The sequence below is a fragment of the Oryctolagus cuniculus genome, chromosome 19, assembly GCF_051225735.1.
Source record: "Oryctolagus cuniculus isolate XC-2025 breed Fujian yellow rabbit chromosome 19, ASM5122573v1, whole genome shotgun sequence".
Lineage (NCBI taxonomy): Eukaryota > Metazoa > Chordata > Mammalia > Lagomorpha > Leporidae > Oryctolagus > Oryctolagus cuniculus.
The window spans coordinates 49,708,826-49,725,104 of NC_142885.1; the positions used below are offsets into that span (position 1 = coordinate 49,708,826).

The 16,279-nt window shown below is 53.1% G+C and overlaps 1 protein-coding gene across 9 annotated transcripts in view; it reads right to left on the minus strand.

Moving 5' to 3' along the window:
• Positions 1-16,279, minus strand: part of KATNIP (katanin interacting protein) — a 185,029-nt gene that overhangs the window by 124,022 nt on the left and 44,728 nt on the right. For 4 of the 9 annotated variants that reach the window (XM_089320844.1, XM_089320843.1, XM_051847546.3 and 1 more), the window contains exon 3: positions 1,100-1,176. The exons of 2 other annotated variants lie outside the window; for them this stretch is intronic. In XM_089320844.1, coding sequence (XP_089176970.1) covers positions 1,100-1,176 — 77 coding nt within the window. Of the gene's footprint in view, positions 1-1,099; positions 1,559-16,279 lie in introns of all 9 variants that reach the window. 3 more of the 9 variants (XM_089320842.1, XM_089320845.1, XM_089320841.1) reach the window with 1 other exon arrangement.

Here is a 16,279-nt window from a genome sequence, read left to right on the forward strand (position 1 = left end):
GAACTGGGTAAAGAGGCTGCACTACATCGCACGGGACTACCTAGAGCCATAAAGCATGCCCAGCGCCATGCGCCACCAGGACCGCTGCTGACAACCGCCAGCGGTCTAATTAGTCAGATGAGCTGAATCCACACTCAGGACGATGGCCCTCCCCTCTTCCCTGCAAGCCCACAAGTCCACATTCCTAGCCCAAAGGCCCAAATTAGCCTCCCCCTCCTGGAGATCCATCTTGTGGGCCTGCGGTGTTCTTCTGTTTATTTTGTGCCTACACTGGAATTCATTACCAACATTTGAAAACTCCGGAGGCTTCACAACACAGGTTTAGATTTGCAGCTTGTCTGGCAAACTCAGAGGATCCGGCCCCCTGGAGGCCCATGTTCCCATGAACGGCTGACCTGAGCCGATCGGGCCCTGCTGTGGGAGCTCTTCGCTGGCCACCTGGCCCCCTGCTAGCACCCGGGTCAGCAAGGCTAACTTATGGCAAGTTTCCAGCCCTGCAGACTAACCACGGCGGCCTGAAGACGAGCTTTCTCTCTGCCCTGCCAAGGAACCACGTTCATGCTCACAGTGCCTCTTTGGAAAACCAGACGATGCTGCTGCGACCTCCCCCCTCCCATCACCACACCCTGCACCTGCTGCAAGCTCTTCCAAACACCAGCACCCGCTTTACTTTAATGCCATCTCCACCTATCTCAAAATGCCGATGTGAGAGGGCTCCGCCTTTACATAACACGGGCGTGATTACAGGCTCAGATTTCAAGGGACTGTCAAAGCCTGTGAGATCCCAGACTGGGCTATTGTGCAGGCCCTGCCAGATTCCTTTTCCTGACAATCTTACCTTCTCCCCCAGCAGAGGCGGGGAGGCAAGGGGCGGTACTTACACATCCCACAGTTTGCTATGGCTCAATCAAAAGACGCAATTAAATCAGTGAATGGGGAACTAGGAGCTGGCAGACAATGCTCTCAGCCTCTGAGGGGAGGGTGGGCCTGCATCCCATTCCCACGTGAAGCAGAGCCTTCATGCTGTTAATAAATCTAAACAGATTTTTTTTTTTACTTGGCTAATAGCAAGGGCTGCCGACGGGCGGCTTCATCTTACCGGTTTCTCTGCTGAAGCAATATTAAATACTCATCATGTTTCTCATCAAAGTCTGTCACCATGTCCTTAGTGTAACCCTGAAAGGAAGAAACAGAGCCGTGTGACATCGGAATGCAGGGAAGTCTTCGCTGGGATCCAGGGCGCCGTGCACCGCGCCCGGCGGCAGTGGCAACCTTGATGAAGGCCCAGCTCCCTGGGCGCGTCGCTCTGGCGACCTGGAGCCCCGGAGATCAGCTGATGGCCCAGCGGGTCTCACACGCACACAGCTTTCATCATCTTCACAGAGGAGAAAGTCGAGTCCCCAGCGTCGCTACTGTTTGTCCCTCGTAGTGCCCCAGAAAAACTGCGGCTCGGACAAGAGGGGGGCTTCATGGTTTTCTCACTTGGTGATGGCAATCGTCATGACCAGATGCGACCCGAATCAGCTGTTTCAAAGGGGGGCTCCTTCTCTCCTGACCACTGCAAGAGAACCGCAGGCTAACTATAAACCGTGGAGTCATTACAGAAATAGATGGCCCCCCAGAGCACAGGCTCCTAAGGAGGGGATGTTTGTGGTTCCCTGGCACCGGCTCTGGATTGCCTGCAGGAAACATCCACACCTTCTGGCAGCTCACTGCCCTCCTGACATGCCCTTGAAGGTGCCTTTGTTCTCCTCTGGAGCCCCATGGCCTTGGCCTTGCCAATCAACACACTCCTCCCCCACCAGCCACCAAGACCCAAGTCAGCCCCGGGGCTCTGCGGATACCCTTGGGGAAGAGATGTTTTCTCCTGGGGGAGCTTGAGCTGATGAGCTGCAGGCCTGGAACTGCCAAGAATGAAACTGGGAAACAAGACAGCAGAGGCAGGCATTGGGCATAGCAGTTTAAAGCACCGCTTGGGACGCTCGCATTCCATATCAGTGCTAGGGTTAAAGTCCCGCCTCTGCTCCCAATCCCAGCTTCCTGCTAATGCATACCCTGAGAGGCAGCAGGCGATGGCTCATCTTGTTGGGTCCTTGCTACTCATGTGGGAGATACAGATTGACTTCCTGGCAAGCCAGGCCACAGTTGTAGGCATTTGGGGAATGAAGTAGTGAATGGACAATCCCTCTCTCTCTCTCTCTCTCTCTCTTTGCATTTCATAAACAAATAGCAGATCCAACACAGGGCAAGAGATTCCTCATGATGTAAGTTCAGCCCCTGGAGCCACTCCATGCCTTTAGTTAACTGGACAACTCAGCTATTGCTTGATAAGTTTCAGCTGAGTTTCTATTATCCACAGTCAACGATTTTAGGAACTATGCCAAGATCTGACCATCGTAACCCCTTATGATTTAGTACAGCTTCACGGAGGAATAATTAACATATAATCAACTATAAGGGGCCGGCGCTGTGGCTCACTTGGCTAATCCTCCGCCTATGGCGCTAGCATCCCATATGGGCTCCGGGTTCTAGTCCCGGTTGCTCCTCTTCCAGTCCAGCTCTCTGCTGTGGCCCTGGAGAGCAGTGGAGGATGGCCCAAGTGCTTGGGCCCCTGCACCCACATGGGAGACCAGGAAGGAGCACCTGGTTCCTGGTTTCGGAGCGGTGCAGCGCTGGCCTTGGTGGCCATTTGGGGAGTGAACCAACGGAAGGAAGATCATTCTCTCTGTCTCTCTCTCTCTCTCTCACTGTCTATAACTCTACCTATCAAAATACATATGTATATACATAATCAACTATGCCTATCTCAAGGGATCCAGGCACACACCAAGACAGCCCTCCACTGACATGACAGGGGCTCATCTGGATGTTTCCTTCTATAATATAGATACCCAGCTACACACAAACACACACAGCCGCTTTCAAACAAAACGAACTCGGACTATAAATGATGCATTGCAATCTGCTGTTTCTTGAATAACTTTTGGCCAAGAACTGGATTGAAGATACAATATCACCTTGGTACGGGGTCACAAGTTACCACAAATTAAAGAGGTGAGGATTTAACTGATAGGTAGGACATCTGTAACGGAAACGCAATTTGTGAGGGAATTCTAATGAATATCACAGCACAGGGGAGAGGGAGAGAGAGAGGGAGAGGGAGAGGGAGAGGGAGGGAGAAGACAATCCCATCATTCTTTTCTTCTCCAAATCTGTCTTTAACCCAGTATTCCACTAGAACACTCCCCAAGGCTGAATCAGGATCACCTTAGCTATATACATTGTCTCTTCTCTTCACCCTTTCCAAGGGCTCCAGGCCAGGGGGAACTGCTGAGGCACCCTTCCGCAGGTTGCCCTCTCACCCTCCCCGGTCTACAGGACTGCACAAGCTCTCTGCCTGCCCTTGCATCCTTGCCCCAGGCGAGGACAGTCAGCATCTGCCTGTCTCTTCCTATCTGCTTCCCCCTCTGATCAGGAGAGAGGACCCTGAGGACAGGGCACCCAGAGGTCACTCCGCCATCAGTGCAGACAGCCAACCTGCTCTTTCTCCTCCCGTTTCCTAGATGAGCCCAGCTTGTTGCCATCTGCTTCCCTCCTCCTCTGTCACCTCCACTTCTCCTCCTTGAGTCCTTCCTCTCTCTCCCCATGCATTAGTTAGCTTTTTACTACTGGAAAAAATACCCCAGAGTAGCTGCTTCTTTTTAAAAAAAAAAAAAAAAGATTGATTTTATTATTTTGAAAGGCAGAGTTATAGAAAGGGAGGTCGTCCATCTGCTGGTTCACTCCCCAGATGGTTGCAAAAACCGGGGCTGGGCCAGGCTGAAGCCAGGAGCTGGTTGGGAAGTGGAGGAGCCAGGATTTGAACTGGAGCCCATAGGGGATGTGCCACAGCGCCTTCCCCGCTACCCCAGCCCCCCGCCTCCTGGGCCAGAGTTGCTTCCTAGGAAGGAAGAGGCTTGTATTTTGGAGGTTCACAGTCCAAGACTGGGCAAGCCTCATTGGTTCAGGCATCTGGAGAGGACAGAAGATGGGGAGAGAGGACCCCATGGCGATCCAAGCAGAAATACAGGGAACACCCTCTACATCTACCACCTCTTTGTCTCTCCTAACAAAGCCATCACGATTTGCTCACTGGCTCCACCCTAGCAGCTGAATCCAATTCCGTCACTTCTCAAAGGTCCCACCTACAGACACTGTAATTGGATGAAGCCTTCACCCTAATCCATTGACCACTAACCACCCACAGTTAACCTAAGACTGGGGTTTACATGTCAGCGTGAGTTTGGGGAACCAAAACCTGCTCAAACCCTAACTCCCTTTGGGAACAGGATGCAGTGCCCTCATGGTCTCTCCTGATGTCTCTGGAGCCTGAGTTTCACCGGGACTTCCTGCTGGCTGATCTGACCACTAGGAAGTGAGCAATAATACGGAAGGAGGTTACTATGAAATTACAGAAAAGTTAAAAAAAAAAAAAAAAAGCTAGCAATGACTTTCCCTGGCTTCCTGAGGTGCCCACAGAGGTTACTTGGGCCCTGCTGGGACTGAGCCCTGCCTCACCCCGCACTGTGGCAAACACAGGAGACCTTGGCCCTGGGGAAGAAGTGGTTTGCAGGCTACTGACTCCAGGGAGGATTCTCGGTTCCTTCCAGAACAACAACATGTGTACTGTGCAAACGGTTTTATGTGGCATTTCCGTATCCACGCTTCTCCTTTGATCTTCACAGCAGCTCTTGAAGTGGTTATTATTACCCCATTTGAGATACAAGGAGACCCATCCACACAGCCTTCCGGAACACGGAGCCTACTCCATGGCAATTTACATAACCATTTTGAAATAGGAAAATGACCACGGATGTATTAAGGTGTGGAATGAGACTTCCAGTGACATTTTTAGATGAAATGCAGGACTTCAAAGACATGTCCATCAGTAAGGGGACACTCGGGGCTGTCACCTCAGACCTTCCACGGGAGGCATCATCTCTCCTCCGCCAGGATGAGATAGCATCAGAAAGACTAGAAGTCCCTGCGCCTCCTAAACACTGACGTGCATACAAGTCACCTGGAATCGCGGGGAAATGCAGAATCTGACTCAGTAGCTCTGGGGAGGGCCCAAGCCTGAATTTCTATATATCTTTTTTATTTGAGAGACAAAGAGAGATCCCATCCATTCCCCAAATGCCTGCAACAGCCAGGGCTGGGACAGCTCAATCCAGGTCCCCCACATCAGTGGCAGAAACTCAATTATTCAAGCCATTCTGCTGCCTCCCAGGGTTGGCATTAGCAGGAAGCTGGAGTCGGGAGCCAGAGCCGGGTATGGAACCCAGAACTCTGATGTGGGACGCAGGAGTCCAAACTGCTAGGCTAAACGCCTGCCCCCTGCACCTGCACTTCCAATGAGCTCCTGGGTAAGGCTCACAGAGCACACTCTGAGTAGCAAGGCCCTTGCATAGCTGCCCTTACTCCCCACTACTGACGATACCCTCACCTCTAGCCAGACCGTCTCTGAACTTGAGTCAGAAGAACATGGAGTCTAGACATGGTTCCAAGGCACAATGCCACCACTTAGCTACTTAGCTTCCTTATCTGTAAAATGGGAGTAACAGCAGTAGCCGTCCGGTTGGACTTTTGTTTCCATTATGGGGTTAACTGTGGATTGGATGCAGCGATGGTGGAAGAACTTGGCATGGTACCTGGCCCTGTAAAGTTACAGCTGCACTTACAGAATTCCATCATGGGAACAGTACTACCTAGAGCCCTTCCCCTTGCTAGCTCCTAACCCAGTGCCTTTACCATTCCATTCCCTGTCCTAGTCTACCCCTCCCCACACCTCTCCAGCCTCCACTCAGACTCTCTAAGGCCCAGCTCAGTCCCCAAAGTCTCCATCAAGTCCTCCCCTCATCCCCGCTCACTGCAGTTCTTCCTGAAACCCTGTAATTAATATTAAATTATATACAACACGGTGTGAAATAGTATGTAATTAAGTGCTAACTTGCTAGCACTTAACTATAGTATTGCTGTATTGCTCCCTAATTACCTGGGGATTTGGAGCCTGGGGGTGAGTCTCTCCTGAGACTCAGTGTCCTCGTCTGTCAAACGGGGGTATTTAATCCGCTCTACCCCATGGGGCTGCTACAGGGATTATGACGAGACAAGTGCAGGTAATACAGGGTCCTTTTCCTTCTTCTTGAGTCTCCAGGTGGATGACAAACTCCCAGGGGCAGACTGTAGCACGGGGAAGGAAAGGACATGGCACAGGGAGCTGGGACACCCGGGCTCTGGGCCTTGACGCTAGCTGCATAGGGCGCCTAAGCACTCCCTGTGTGCCGACATCACTAACCCCTTTCCACACCTAACCTGGCGAATGCTCAGCACAACCCTAGGTGACACACCAGCTGCCGCCTCTCACTAGCCTGGCACACTTCATTCTGCTGAGGTTTTAGTTTGTTGTTTGTAGAATAGAGGGATGTACACTCAAGGCACCCAATAAAGGGATGGCGGCTCTGTAAAATGCCAACTTTATCATCACTGCTTTTCAGCAAATGTTTATCAAGTGCATACCCTATGGCCGGCCCCTTTATGGATGTAGGCAGGGTTTACCGGAAGCTCTGAGCTAGTGTATACTCAGATTCCAACTTGCCTGTGTGGTCCATGGTCCGGGGCCACACTGCATGACCCCCAGGCATGTCGAGTGTGGTGTGCAAAATGCTCCCTCTGCTGTGCATGTGCAGGCTGCAAATGCAATGGAGCATGCAAGCTCACTGGTGCTGGGAACACCCATTCAATAGAATGCACGGGGGCCAGCATTGTGGCACAGCTAAGCCGCTGTCTGCAACACAGGCAGCCCACATCAGAATGCCGGCTTGAGTCCCAGCCGCTCCACTACTGATCCAGCTCCCTGCTAATGTTCCTGGGAAGGCAGCAGAAGATGGTACAAGTGACTGAGCCCCTGCCACTCACATGGGACACTCAGATGGAGTTTCTAGGCCTGGCTCTGCCTGCCCTAGATCTGGCTGTTGTGATCATTTGGGGAGTGAACTAGCAGATGGAAGGAAGATCACTCTTCTCTCTGCATCTCTTCCTCCTTCACTCTGCCTTTCAAATAAATAAATAATCAATTTTTTTTAAAGGTAGTGTTACAGAGAGAGAGAGAGAGAGAGGGAGAGACAGAGAGAAAGGCCTTCCATCCACTGGTTCACTTCCCAAATGGCCACAATGGCCAGAGCTGGACTGATCCAAAGCCAGGAGCCAGGAGCTTTTTCTGGGTCTGCCACGTGGGTGCAGGGGTCCAAGCACTTGGGCCATTTTCCACAGAATTTGCAGGCTACAGCAGAGAACTGGGTCAGAAAAGGAGTAGCTGGGACACAAACCAGGACCCATATGGGATGCTGGCGCTGCAGGCAGAGGCTTAGCCAAGTCCACCACAGCACTGGCCCCCAAATAAATAAATCTTAAATAAATAAATAAATAAAGGTATGCACAAGAGTGTTTGAGTCTCAGGGTCCAGAACCTTCATCAGCCTACTTAAGGCACCTGTGACCCAGAAAAGGGGACAAATAATTGTAACAAAACACACAAAATGTAGCAAGGGTCAGAATGAGAAGACAAGGCAGGCCTCTGAGGGCTCAGGCAGGCCCCAATCCTTGCAGCCATTCTCAACACCTCCCTCCCTCCCCCGCACATTGCATCCATCAGCTCCACCTGAAAACTACTGCATACAGCCTCCCTCCCCCCCCCCCCCCGCCGCCGCCCCAACCACAGAGGACGCGTTCCCAGACCCCAGGGAGAATACCAACCCTACACACACTGCACTGAGCAGCTTCTCCGTGGCCTATCCGAATTGCCAGCATCACCACTCTTGCGCATTGAGGCCAAATGAAGTAAAATAAGGGTTCTGTGAACAAAAGCCCTGCTAGACCGCAGCAGTGGGTGAAAGATGGCTTACGGGTGGGCAGCCTACACAGCATGGACACGCTGGACAAGGAATGATTCACGTTTTGGGCAGGACGGAACAGGAGGGCGTGGGGTTTCATCCTGTCACTCAGCAACCTCCTGGAGCTTTCCACGTAGGGTTTTCAGTCCTCACCAAAACTCAGAGAGGGAAGCCATGGATAAGGGGAAACTACCCCATCCAAAGTCTACCATTTCCCTGCCTCCCCTCCCACACTGGCCGCCTGCACCGCCTTCATCCCTGCAGTCAGCACTCCTTGCTGCACCCAAGGGCCAGAAGATTTAAAGTGGAATCACGTGGCTCCAGCTCAGGACTCCACATGGATTCTCATCCCCCTCAGAGTCAAGGACAAGGCCCTCCCAGGGCCCTGTACACGGGATCTCAATTCCCGCCTCTGGCCTGCCTGCCACCACTCCACTCCTCCTCCTCATCCCAGTACTGCCAGCACCCATGAGTCCCTCCACTCGGAGTGCTCTGTTGCCAGGAAACTGCCCCACCTGTGGACCTTCTTCAAGACTTGGCCCTGCTGGTGTTGTGACGCAATGAGTAAAGCCGCCTCCTGTTGACACCAGTATTCCATTTCGAAGTACAGGTTCAAGTCTCGGCTGTTCCACTTCTGATCCAGCTCTCTGTTAATGAGCCTGGGAAAGCAGCGGAAGATGGCCCAAGTGCTTGGACCCCTGCCATGCACGTGGGAGACCCGGATGGAGTTTCTGGCTCCTGGCTTTGCCCTGGCTTGTGGCTTGCGGCAATTTGGGGTAGTGAACCAGCAAATGAACGGTCTCTGTTATTCTGCCTTTCAAACACACACACACACACACACACATACACACACACACAAACCAGAAAACAAAAAGGCCTCCTTCTCAGTGAGGTCTTCCCTGACCACTGCAAGCTGTGCACATACAGCACCCGCCTTTCAAACCCTGCTAACACAACATCCAATTTACCTTCCATGTACGAGGCCTCCGCGTGGTTCCTATGCTAGAATGAAAATCCTTGGATGCCAGAGAGCTCTGTCTGTTTTGTGCCTGGTGTGTTCCAAGCCCCCAGAATAGTACCTGACCACGAGGGGGGCCCTTTGATAAGTACTGTCTGAAAGCAGACTGGGATTTGAAAGTGGAAAAGGTTGCCCGGGCAGCAAGCAAGGGGCAGGGCCTCCGGGCAGCAGAACGAGCACCTGCATGGGTTTGGGGACCAGACACAGCATGAGCTGCTCACCGACCAGGCAGAGGCAGTGCCCAACTTCACCAAGGAGGGATTAGCAGGTCTGAGCTACGGCCAGTGAACAGTCTAAGGAGTTGAGATGTGACATGAAGGCAAATTCTCACTGTCGCTCTTGCTACCCTTGTCATTGTTACCCCTAATGCTAGCCCTAGAGGAGGCATAGAATTTTATCAATGGCCATGTTATTAATTCTCTCTGGGGGCAAAAGAAAAAAAAAAAAGGGAAAACTGAATTGGAAAGAAACATCATGAATCAGTTACACTTAAAGACGCTCAACAGACTCCATATTTCAGGGATCACGTATTCCTCTGAGGCCAGAATATTGGAATTCTCCTAAACGCGGCTGATTTAGTGAGTGTGGAGGCCCGCGCTGCATTAACGAGTTGTTGAGAGCGAGCACAGAGCCAGCCGCCAGGGCTCACAGACGCTGTAGCTCCACCTTGCAGGCAGCAGCCCCCGGCAGAGAAAAACAGCACCTCAGAGTGCGTTAACAAGGAGGCTGCCAGACACAGCATCTGCAGCCAGGGCGGGGTTCACAGGGCCCCTACACATCCCTGGGTTCCAGCGACCCCACCCCCTCCCCCAGCTCCACACCTTCTTTTAAAATCAATTAATTTATTTGAAAGGCAAAGAGAGAGAGAGAGAGAGAGGTCTTCCATCTGCTGGTTCACTCCCCAAACCAAATGGCCACAACAACCAGGGCTGGGTCAGGCTGAAGCCAGAGCCAGGAACTCCTTCCTGGTCTCCCACCATGGGTGGCAGGGACCTAAGTAAGTACTTGGGCCAACCTCCGCTGCTTTCCCAGTCACATTAGCAGGGAGCTGGATCGGAAGCAGAGCAGCCGGGACCTGAACCAGTGTTCTGATGTGGGATGTCACTGTCCCAAAGCAGCGACTTAATCTGCTGTGACATAACTCCATGTTAGCTGAGAGACGATTTATGAGTAATAAGAGAATGTTCCTGGTTCCTGGGGCCCAGCTCTCTGGGCGGCCCATATGCTCTCTGTGGGTGCTTAGTCAGGTCCCACAATAATCCCGTGCTCTGGGAGCACACCCCCATTTCACAGAGGAGAAAAATGAGGCCTACAAAGCTGCAGTAAATTGCCTGAAGGCCATGCCTGGAGACAGCAGATGTGCGATTTTTGTTGGCTCGGCTTCTGTTCCTTTTCTCCTGTTACATCACCTTGGTTTCCCTTTGGAAAACCCCCTGTCCTCCCCACAGCACAGATGGAGATAACACGCCCACGCTCCAAGGGCAGGCACACGACCCACGCCTGGCCAGGTGCGTGCCCAGCCAACAGACTAACCCAGGCATCGGGTGAGCTTGCTGGTAAAGTCTCCATCTGACATAACTAGTTCCACGAGGAAACATCTGCCCCAAAGTGACATCCACACAGAGGCGGCAGAGTCAAGGACGGTGAGAGACAGACCTGAAGGGGCCCCGATCCTCGCAACAGTGGTCAGGACTCGGATCCAGCCATGCCTGGACTATTCAGGCACATGGCCCAATACGTTCATTTCTTCCCTCAAGCCGGTTTGAATCATGTGTGCATGTGCATGTGTGCGTGAGAGAGAGAGAGGGAGAGGGAGAGGGAGAGAGAGAGAGAGAGAGAGACCTGAGTGAGTCCTAGGAGGCGCAGAGGTAGGGCTCATACTCAGCAGTGTTTGAACCAAACAAATCAGAGGAATCCAAGGAATCAGAAAAGCATTTAATAGAGGATTAAATGACACCTTAATGAATGCTCTTAGCGGCCCTACCCCCAGTAAAAGGCAACACAGACGTACCTGCCAATACAAACCCCTACTCTTCCTTCAAAACCTGCCCTGAAAGACAGCCCCTCTGTTGTGGCAATTCTGTTGCATCCCAGTCCTGGGTGCTAGGTCCATAGGGAATGTGAGTCCAAAGAAAAGCTGTTAGGCTAAGCCTATTTGCACTACATTTGCTAACACTTCCCCCAAAAGCAACCACAAACACTTTGTTCTTAATGTTGCAAACAAAAGCCAGGCAACAGAGACCTAAAGCGGTGGCTGATACTGCCCCCTTCAGGTGGAAAGAAAGACAAGAAAACGCTGCAGCAAACATTCGCCATTCCCAGTCTGGGGGGTGGGTTATGTCCTAACAAAATATTGCATGCTGTGCACACGCCTGGTGGCTCGTTGGAGGGAGAGTCTGTGCTATCTCTGAGTGTCTTAGCCTCACACTTATTACTACCTTTCCTGCTATGTTCCTCTCTTTACCGCTACCAATATATACACGGAGGCCCAGAATCTATGATTTCTTCTTAGATTCCAGGGCAAAAGACGCTGTATTTTTAGGAATATGTTTCTTTCCACAGCTCCCTGAAAAACTCATTTTCAATACAAATCTGATAGGAAACAATCAGCATTGCTTTTTATGCTCAGGGAAGTTTTCTTGCGAGATTGCAATTGTGTATTATCAACTCTCTTATCCTGGCAAATAGAGAAGACTTTGTAAATCCTGAATGAGTTTACGTTAAAAAGGAAACTTTCCATTAACGCCGTAAATGGAAAATCATTAGCGTGTGCCATAAATAGAAGGTAAGTACACACATAAATACGGAGCTGCTAAGACAGGGAAGGGTGCCAGGCCCCCTGAGCAAAGCACACGCAGGGGACCGAGTTCACACAACGGGGGGGAGGGGGGGGGGATTCTCACCGTTGTTCAGTGTTTAATGAGCACCTGCTCTGGCCAGGCCCTGATCTGGACAATGCAGACAACAAGGAGCACAGGTCTCTGAGGTCATGGGTCCGAGTTCTAGTGATGATTTCAGAAGGAAGTCAGCAAATGGGAGAAGTCTGTCTCTCTCTCTCTCTCTCTGCTTCCCAAATACTAAACACTTCAAAGTACCACGACTACAGCATGTCCATGGCCAAGTGTTATGGAGCGTGGGACGGAGGGAAAGGCTGTTTTCGGCCAGGGGCATCAGAGAAGGCAGGAGGTGAACCCCTGAGGGGGTCCAGACACAGGGGGTTTCTAGGAGGGTGCTGAGGTGGGGGTGCTCAGCGTGTCTTTGGAGGCGCTCAGAGTCCAGTGTGGCCAGAAGAGGGGCTGGGACTCCTGCCACATCCGAGGCGGCCCAGGAGCTGCTGGGGGATTTGGGCAGAGCTGACCTCATCTCCCCTAAGTCTTATGCAAGTCCTGAAGTTACTAAGGACAAGGCCAAGGCCAAGGCAAGAGCAGCTCAGCAGGGTTGAGGCTGCCCCGCTCCTTAGGAGAGCTGGGAGAGGGCACTGCACAGTCTGTGACAGTGACAGAGCAGGCCAGCACTGCTTCTAGGCCAGGCCGGTGCTGTCAGTGACACTGACGGAGGGCAGCTGCCACCTGTCACAGCCTGTCAGTCCTGCAGGACAGGACAGGCGCCTGCCGGCAGAGTGGCAGCCATGGCTGAATCCATCTCCATCCACCCGATTTGCATCAGGGAACTTTTCCTTCTCCGGGAATGGACTGCCCAATCAGCATATCCTTCCCAAGATGGCGCCCATCAACACGGGCCCAGGGAACAGATCCCCACATGTTGCCCCTGGCCCTGAAGAGGGAGGAGCCTACTTCTCTTGCCGATTTTCTACAGCTCCTCTTGGTTGGGCCCTGTGCCAAGGATTACAGACAGAGATGAACTTAGTCTGGCCCCGACCCCATCCCAGTAGCCACGTCCCCTGAAGGTCATTGCCACTGCTGTTTCTCCAGCCTTGAATGCCCCCCCCCACCCGGCCAAGAGTGAGCAGGTTTGGCCCAGTGCCTTCTCTTCCTGGAGCCTCTCCTGATTGCCCCAGCCCTGGGAGCATCTCTCCTTCTTTGTCTGTGGTCTCCCCAGCCCCATGGGGATGCCAGATGCATGAGGGCACGGGCAGTGCCAGCTTGCTCGCTCCTCATCTCCCAGCACCACATGGGTTCCTGGCATTTGCAAGGAGCTTATGAGGGATTTGTGGATGGGAAGGAAGGAGGAGGAGCACGAGGAAAGGCAGGGCAGAAGCCCAAGTCGCCATCCTCAAAGAGCGTGGAGACGGGAAAGCTGGTGCTCTAGGGCAGAGCGGGAGGTGCTACCGAAAGGAGGCGCCCAGCCACATGGGCAGTGGCTGTGCTGAGGGGTCTGGCTGTGCTCTGCGTGGGCTGTGCAGGGTTCTGACAGGGCGCTGAATTGCCAAGGGGCTCACCTGGAGGGGCTAGGAAGACACATAGGAAGGGAACGGCATGTGCACAAGCAGAGTGCAAGAGACCCCGGAACCTGGCTCGGGGCTGGGAAGGAGGGGGCGCAAAGAACGCTGCTGGATCCTGGCTTTGGACATCCTGGGCCCGCTTTAGGCTCGGTGAGGGCAAAGGTGCTGAGGGAGACCTCGCTCTCAAGTCCAGGGCAGCTAGGTGGGGTCCAAGGGCCCCAGATGGGACTCATGCTTGCGCACACCCCACAGTCACGATTTTGGCCATGTGAGGTAAGGTCCATCGTGAAATATAATGTAAGTTCCCTCTCACCACCACCCCCGTCCCCTCCCTGACTCTCTGGGACTCTGTTCTGTTAAGTAAGATTGTAGGAGGCCATGGATTTATTTGGACTTGGCACTGTGTATGGGTCCAACGGAACAAGCTGGTACAGAGTTTAATTGCAATCACAGAGCTCTGCTCTGTTGCAGGAAGGCCCATGGCCTACTAACTAAGCTATAAACAATGAACTAGTTAAGCTGCAACCAGCCAACTGGTCGACTAAGCTGTGGCCAATTAAATTGTTTTCTAGTCTCTTCTTCTTTGTTCTACAAATGCTGTCTGATCACATCCCGGGCTGGCGTCTCAGAACCCGCTCTGGTTCTGGGAGCTGCCTGACTCAAACTGTTTTGGTTCTGCTTAAATAAACACTACTGAATTTAATTGGTCTAAGGAATTTCCCTTTTCCCAGCTCCTTTGCTGCCTACTTTCTCCCAGATGGATGGTGCACCTCCAATCCTGTCCCAAGACAAACTCTCTGGCCTCACAGAGCCAGTGGTCTAGTGAGTGAGCAAGGCTCATTTTAAACAAGTCCACCCACACGCCCCCAACCATCAAATGCATGATGCCAACGTCGCGGAGGTGGAGGTGCGTGTTATATGAGTGGACTGAAAAGGGAGACCTGACTATGCATGCCTGATGACGACAGATGAAGCCTCCCCACGGATGACAACACAACCAAAACCTGCAACCTGCACAGGTGAAGTAGAAGAGAGAGGAGAGTGAGCCCAGCAAAGTGGACCCCATGTGAAGGCCACGGACCAGCACAAGCAATCAGAGTAGGCGCAGGAAGGCCAGCGGGGTTGCAGCCCGAGAGACAAAGGGAGCAGCCGGCACTGACCACAAGAATCATGTGGCCGTGGCAGGAAGTACTGGCCTGACACCCAGACCCCAAGGAAGCTACGTTGTTACTGGAGGGGTGGGTGGGAGTTGGAACAAGGGTTAGGGTGGCCAAGAGTGGGTGCTGGGAGCAGGCAGGAGGCTGCTGCAGGTGCTCTGACCGCAGGGGTCCCCAGCCTGGAGGAGGCAGGGAGAAGGGATTTTCAGGACCACGGCACAGTGGCCTAGTGACTGGCTGGGAAGAGGTGGCGGTGGGGAGGCAGTTAATGTGATGAGTCTGGCTCTGGCCTGTGGAACTGGAAGGCAGTGCCACCACTGATATTGAGGCAGCCAAGGGGAGCAGCCATGGGCTGGCACCATGTGGACATTTGGGGTTCAGGCCTTTGCAACACAGTAACACACTGCTTCTTCTCTTCTAGTACCCATCCCAGGCAGGGTCCTGCCTTGCCTCAGCTGAGTTCCCAAGGAATTTCCAGACCCCTCTCTGCTCAGCACTTGTCCAGGGCACACAGACATGGCCTTAGGCACTGAGCTGAGTGCAGCCCCAGATGACTTATCACGCCCCAGCTGCCGGAGCACGGAAGGCAGCTGGTGGCTCACAGCTGGGCCCCTTCCCAGGTGGAAACCCGTCATGCCCAGGGTTATCCCTGATGTGGGATACTGCCTGGTGCCAAGGTTACAAAGACCCCAGCTCCTTGCCTCAGCTAGGGATATTTGGGAAGAACCAGCCATCCCCACCCAGCACCTGTGGCATCCCTTCACTCTCTACAGGTGTCATTCTCAAGAGCCCTCCCAGGGAAACCCATAGGCACAGCTCCTGCAGAACCTGAGACAGCACATCTTTCCTCCCTGACCATGAGCTCCCAGGACAGGGCTGAGACTTGCTGCATGTGCCTACATTTCGGAACTGGACAGATCATCGTGACTCAGCGAGGATTTGCTACACAGTCCTGAATTCAGAGAGGCCAAACTCAAGTCTCAAAAACACCATGAATTCCCCAGGCCACAGCCCTGGGTTTTAATTCTGAGCTATGGTCACCACAGAGGGGCGGGACACAGGGCCCTCAATCACTGGGTCTTCATTCGCCAGCTGAGCAGCCGAGGGGGTGCTCAGGACGCTGAGGCCCCTTTAGAAATGGCACCTCGCTGGCAGGGAAGACGCCGGGCATGCAGCATGAGAGCAAGACAGGTTCTCATTCGTGTTGCTCTGTTTCCGAGAGGGAAGAACGGGACCAGGAGAGGTTCTTCAGTCCCCTAAGAAGCCTGTGCCCTCTCCAAATGCAGTCCTTAAACTGGAAGAGGAGCCCACCGATGCCAAGGGCTCTCAGCCTGTGGACCCTGGCCTGGCAGGAGGAATGGAAATGGCACTTGCACTGTCATAGCGGGGATGACGGGAGTGGGCATTGGCTGCATAGTTAAGATGCCGTGCAGCATGGATCCCTGCATCTCATTCTAGAGGGCCAGGGTTCAAGTCCTGGCTCTGCTTCCAATGCTGCCTTCCTACTGCTGTGCACCCTCGGGGCCAGCAGGTAAAGCCGGTGCTGGCTCAGCCACGTGGGCCCTGCTACCCAGTGAGGAGAGCTGGACGGAAGGCCCGGTGCTTGGCCATTCAGGGAGTGAACCAGCGGATGACAACTCTCTCCTCTGTCTCTCTCTCACTTCCCTTTTCTCTCTCCCTCTCTCTCTGACTTTATAAATAAATAAATAAAATGAATTACAAAACCACAGGATGATGCATAGCAGCACTGTTCACAACAGCCACAAAGGTGC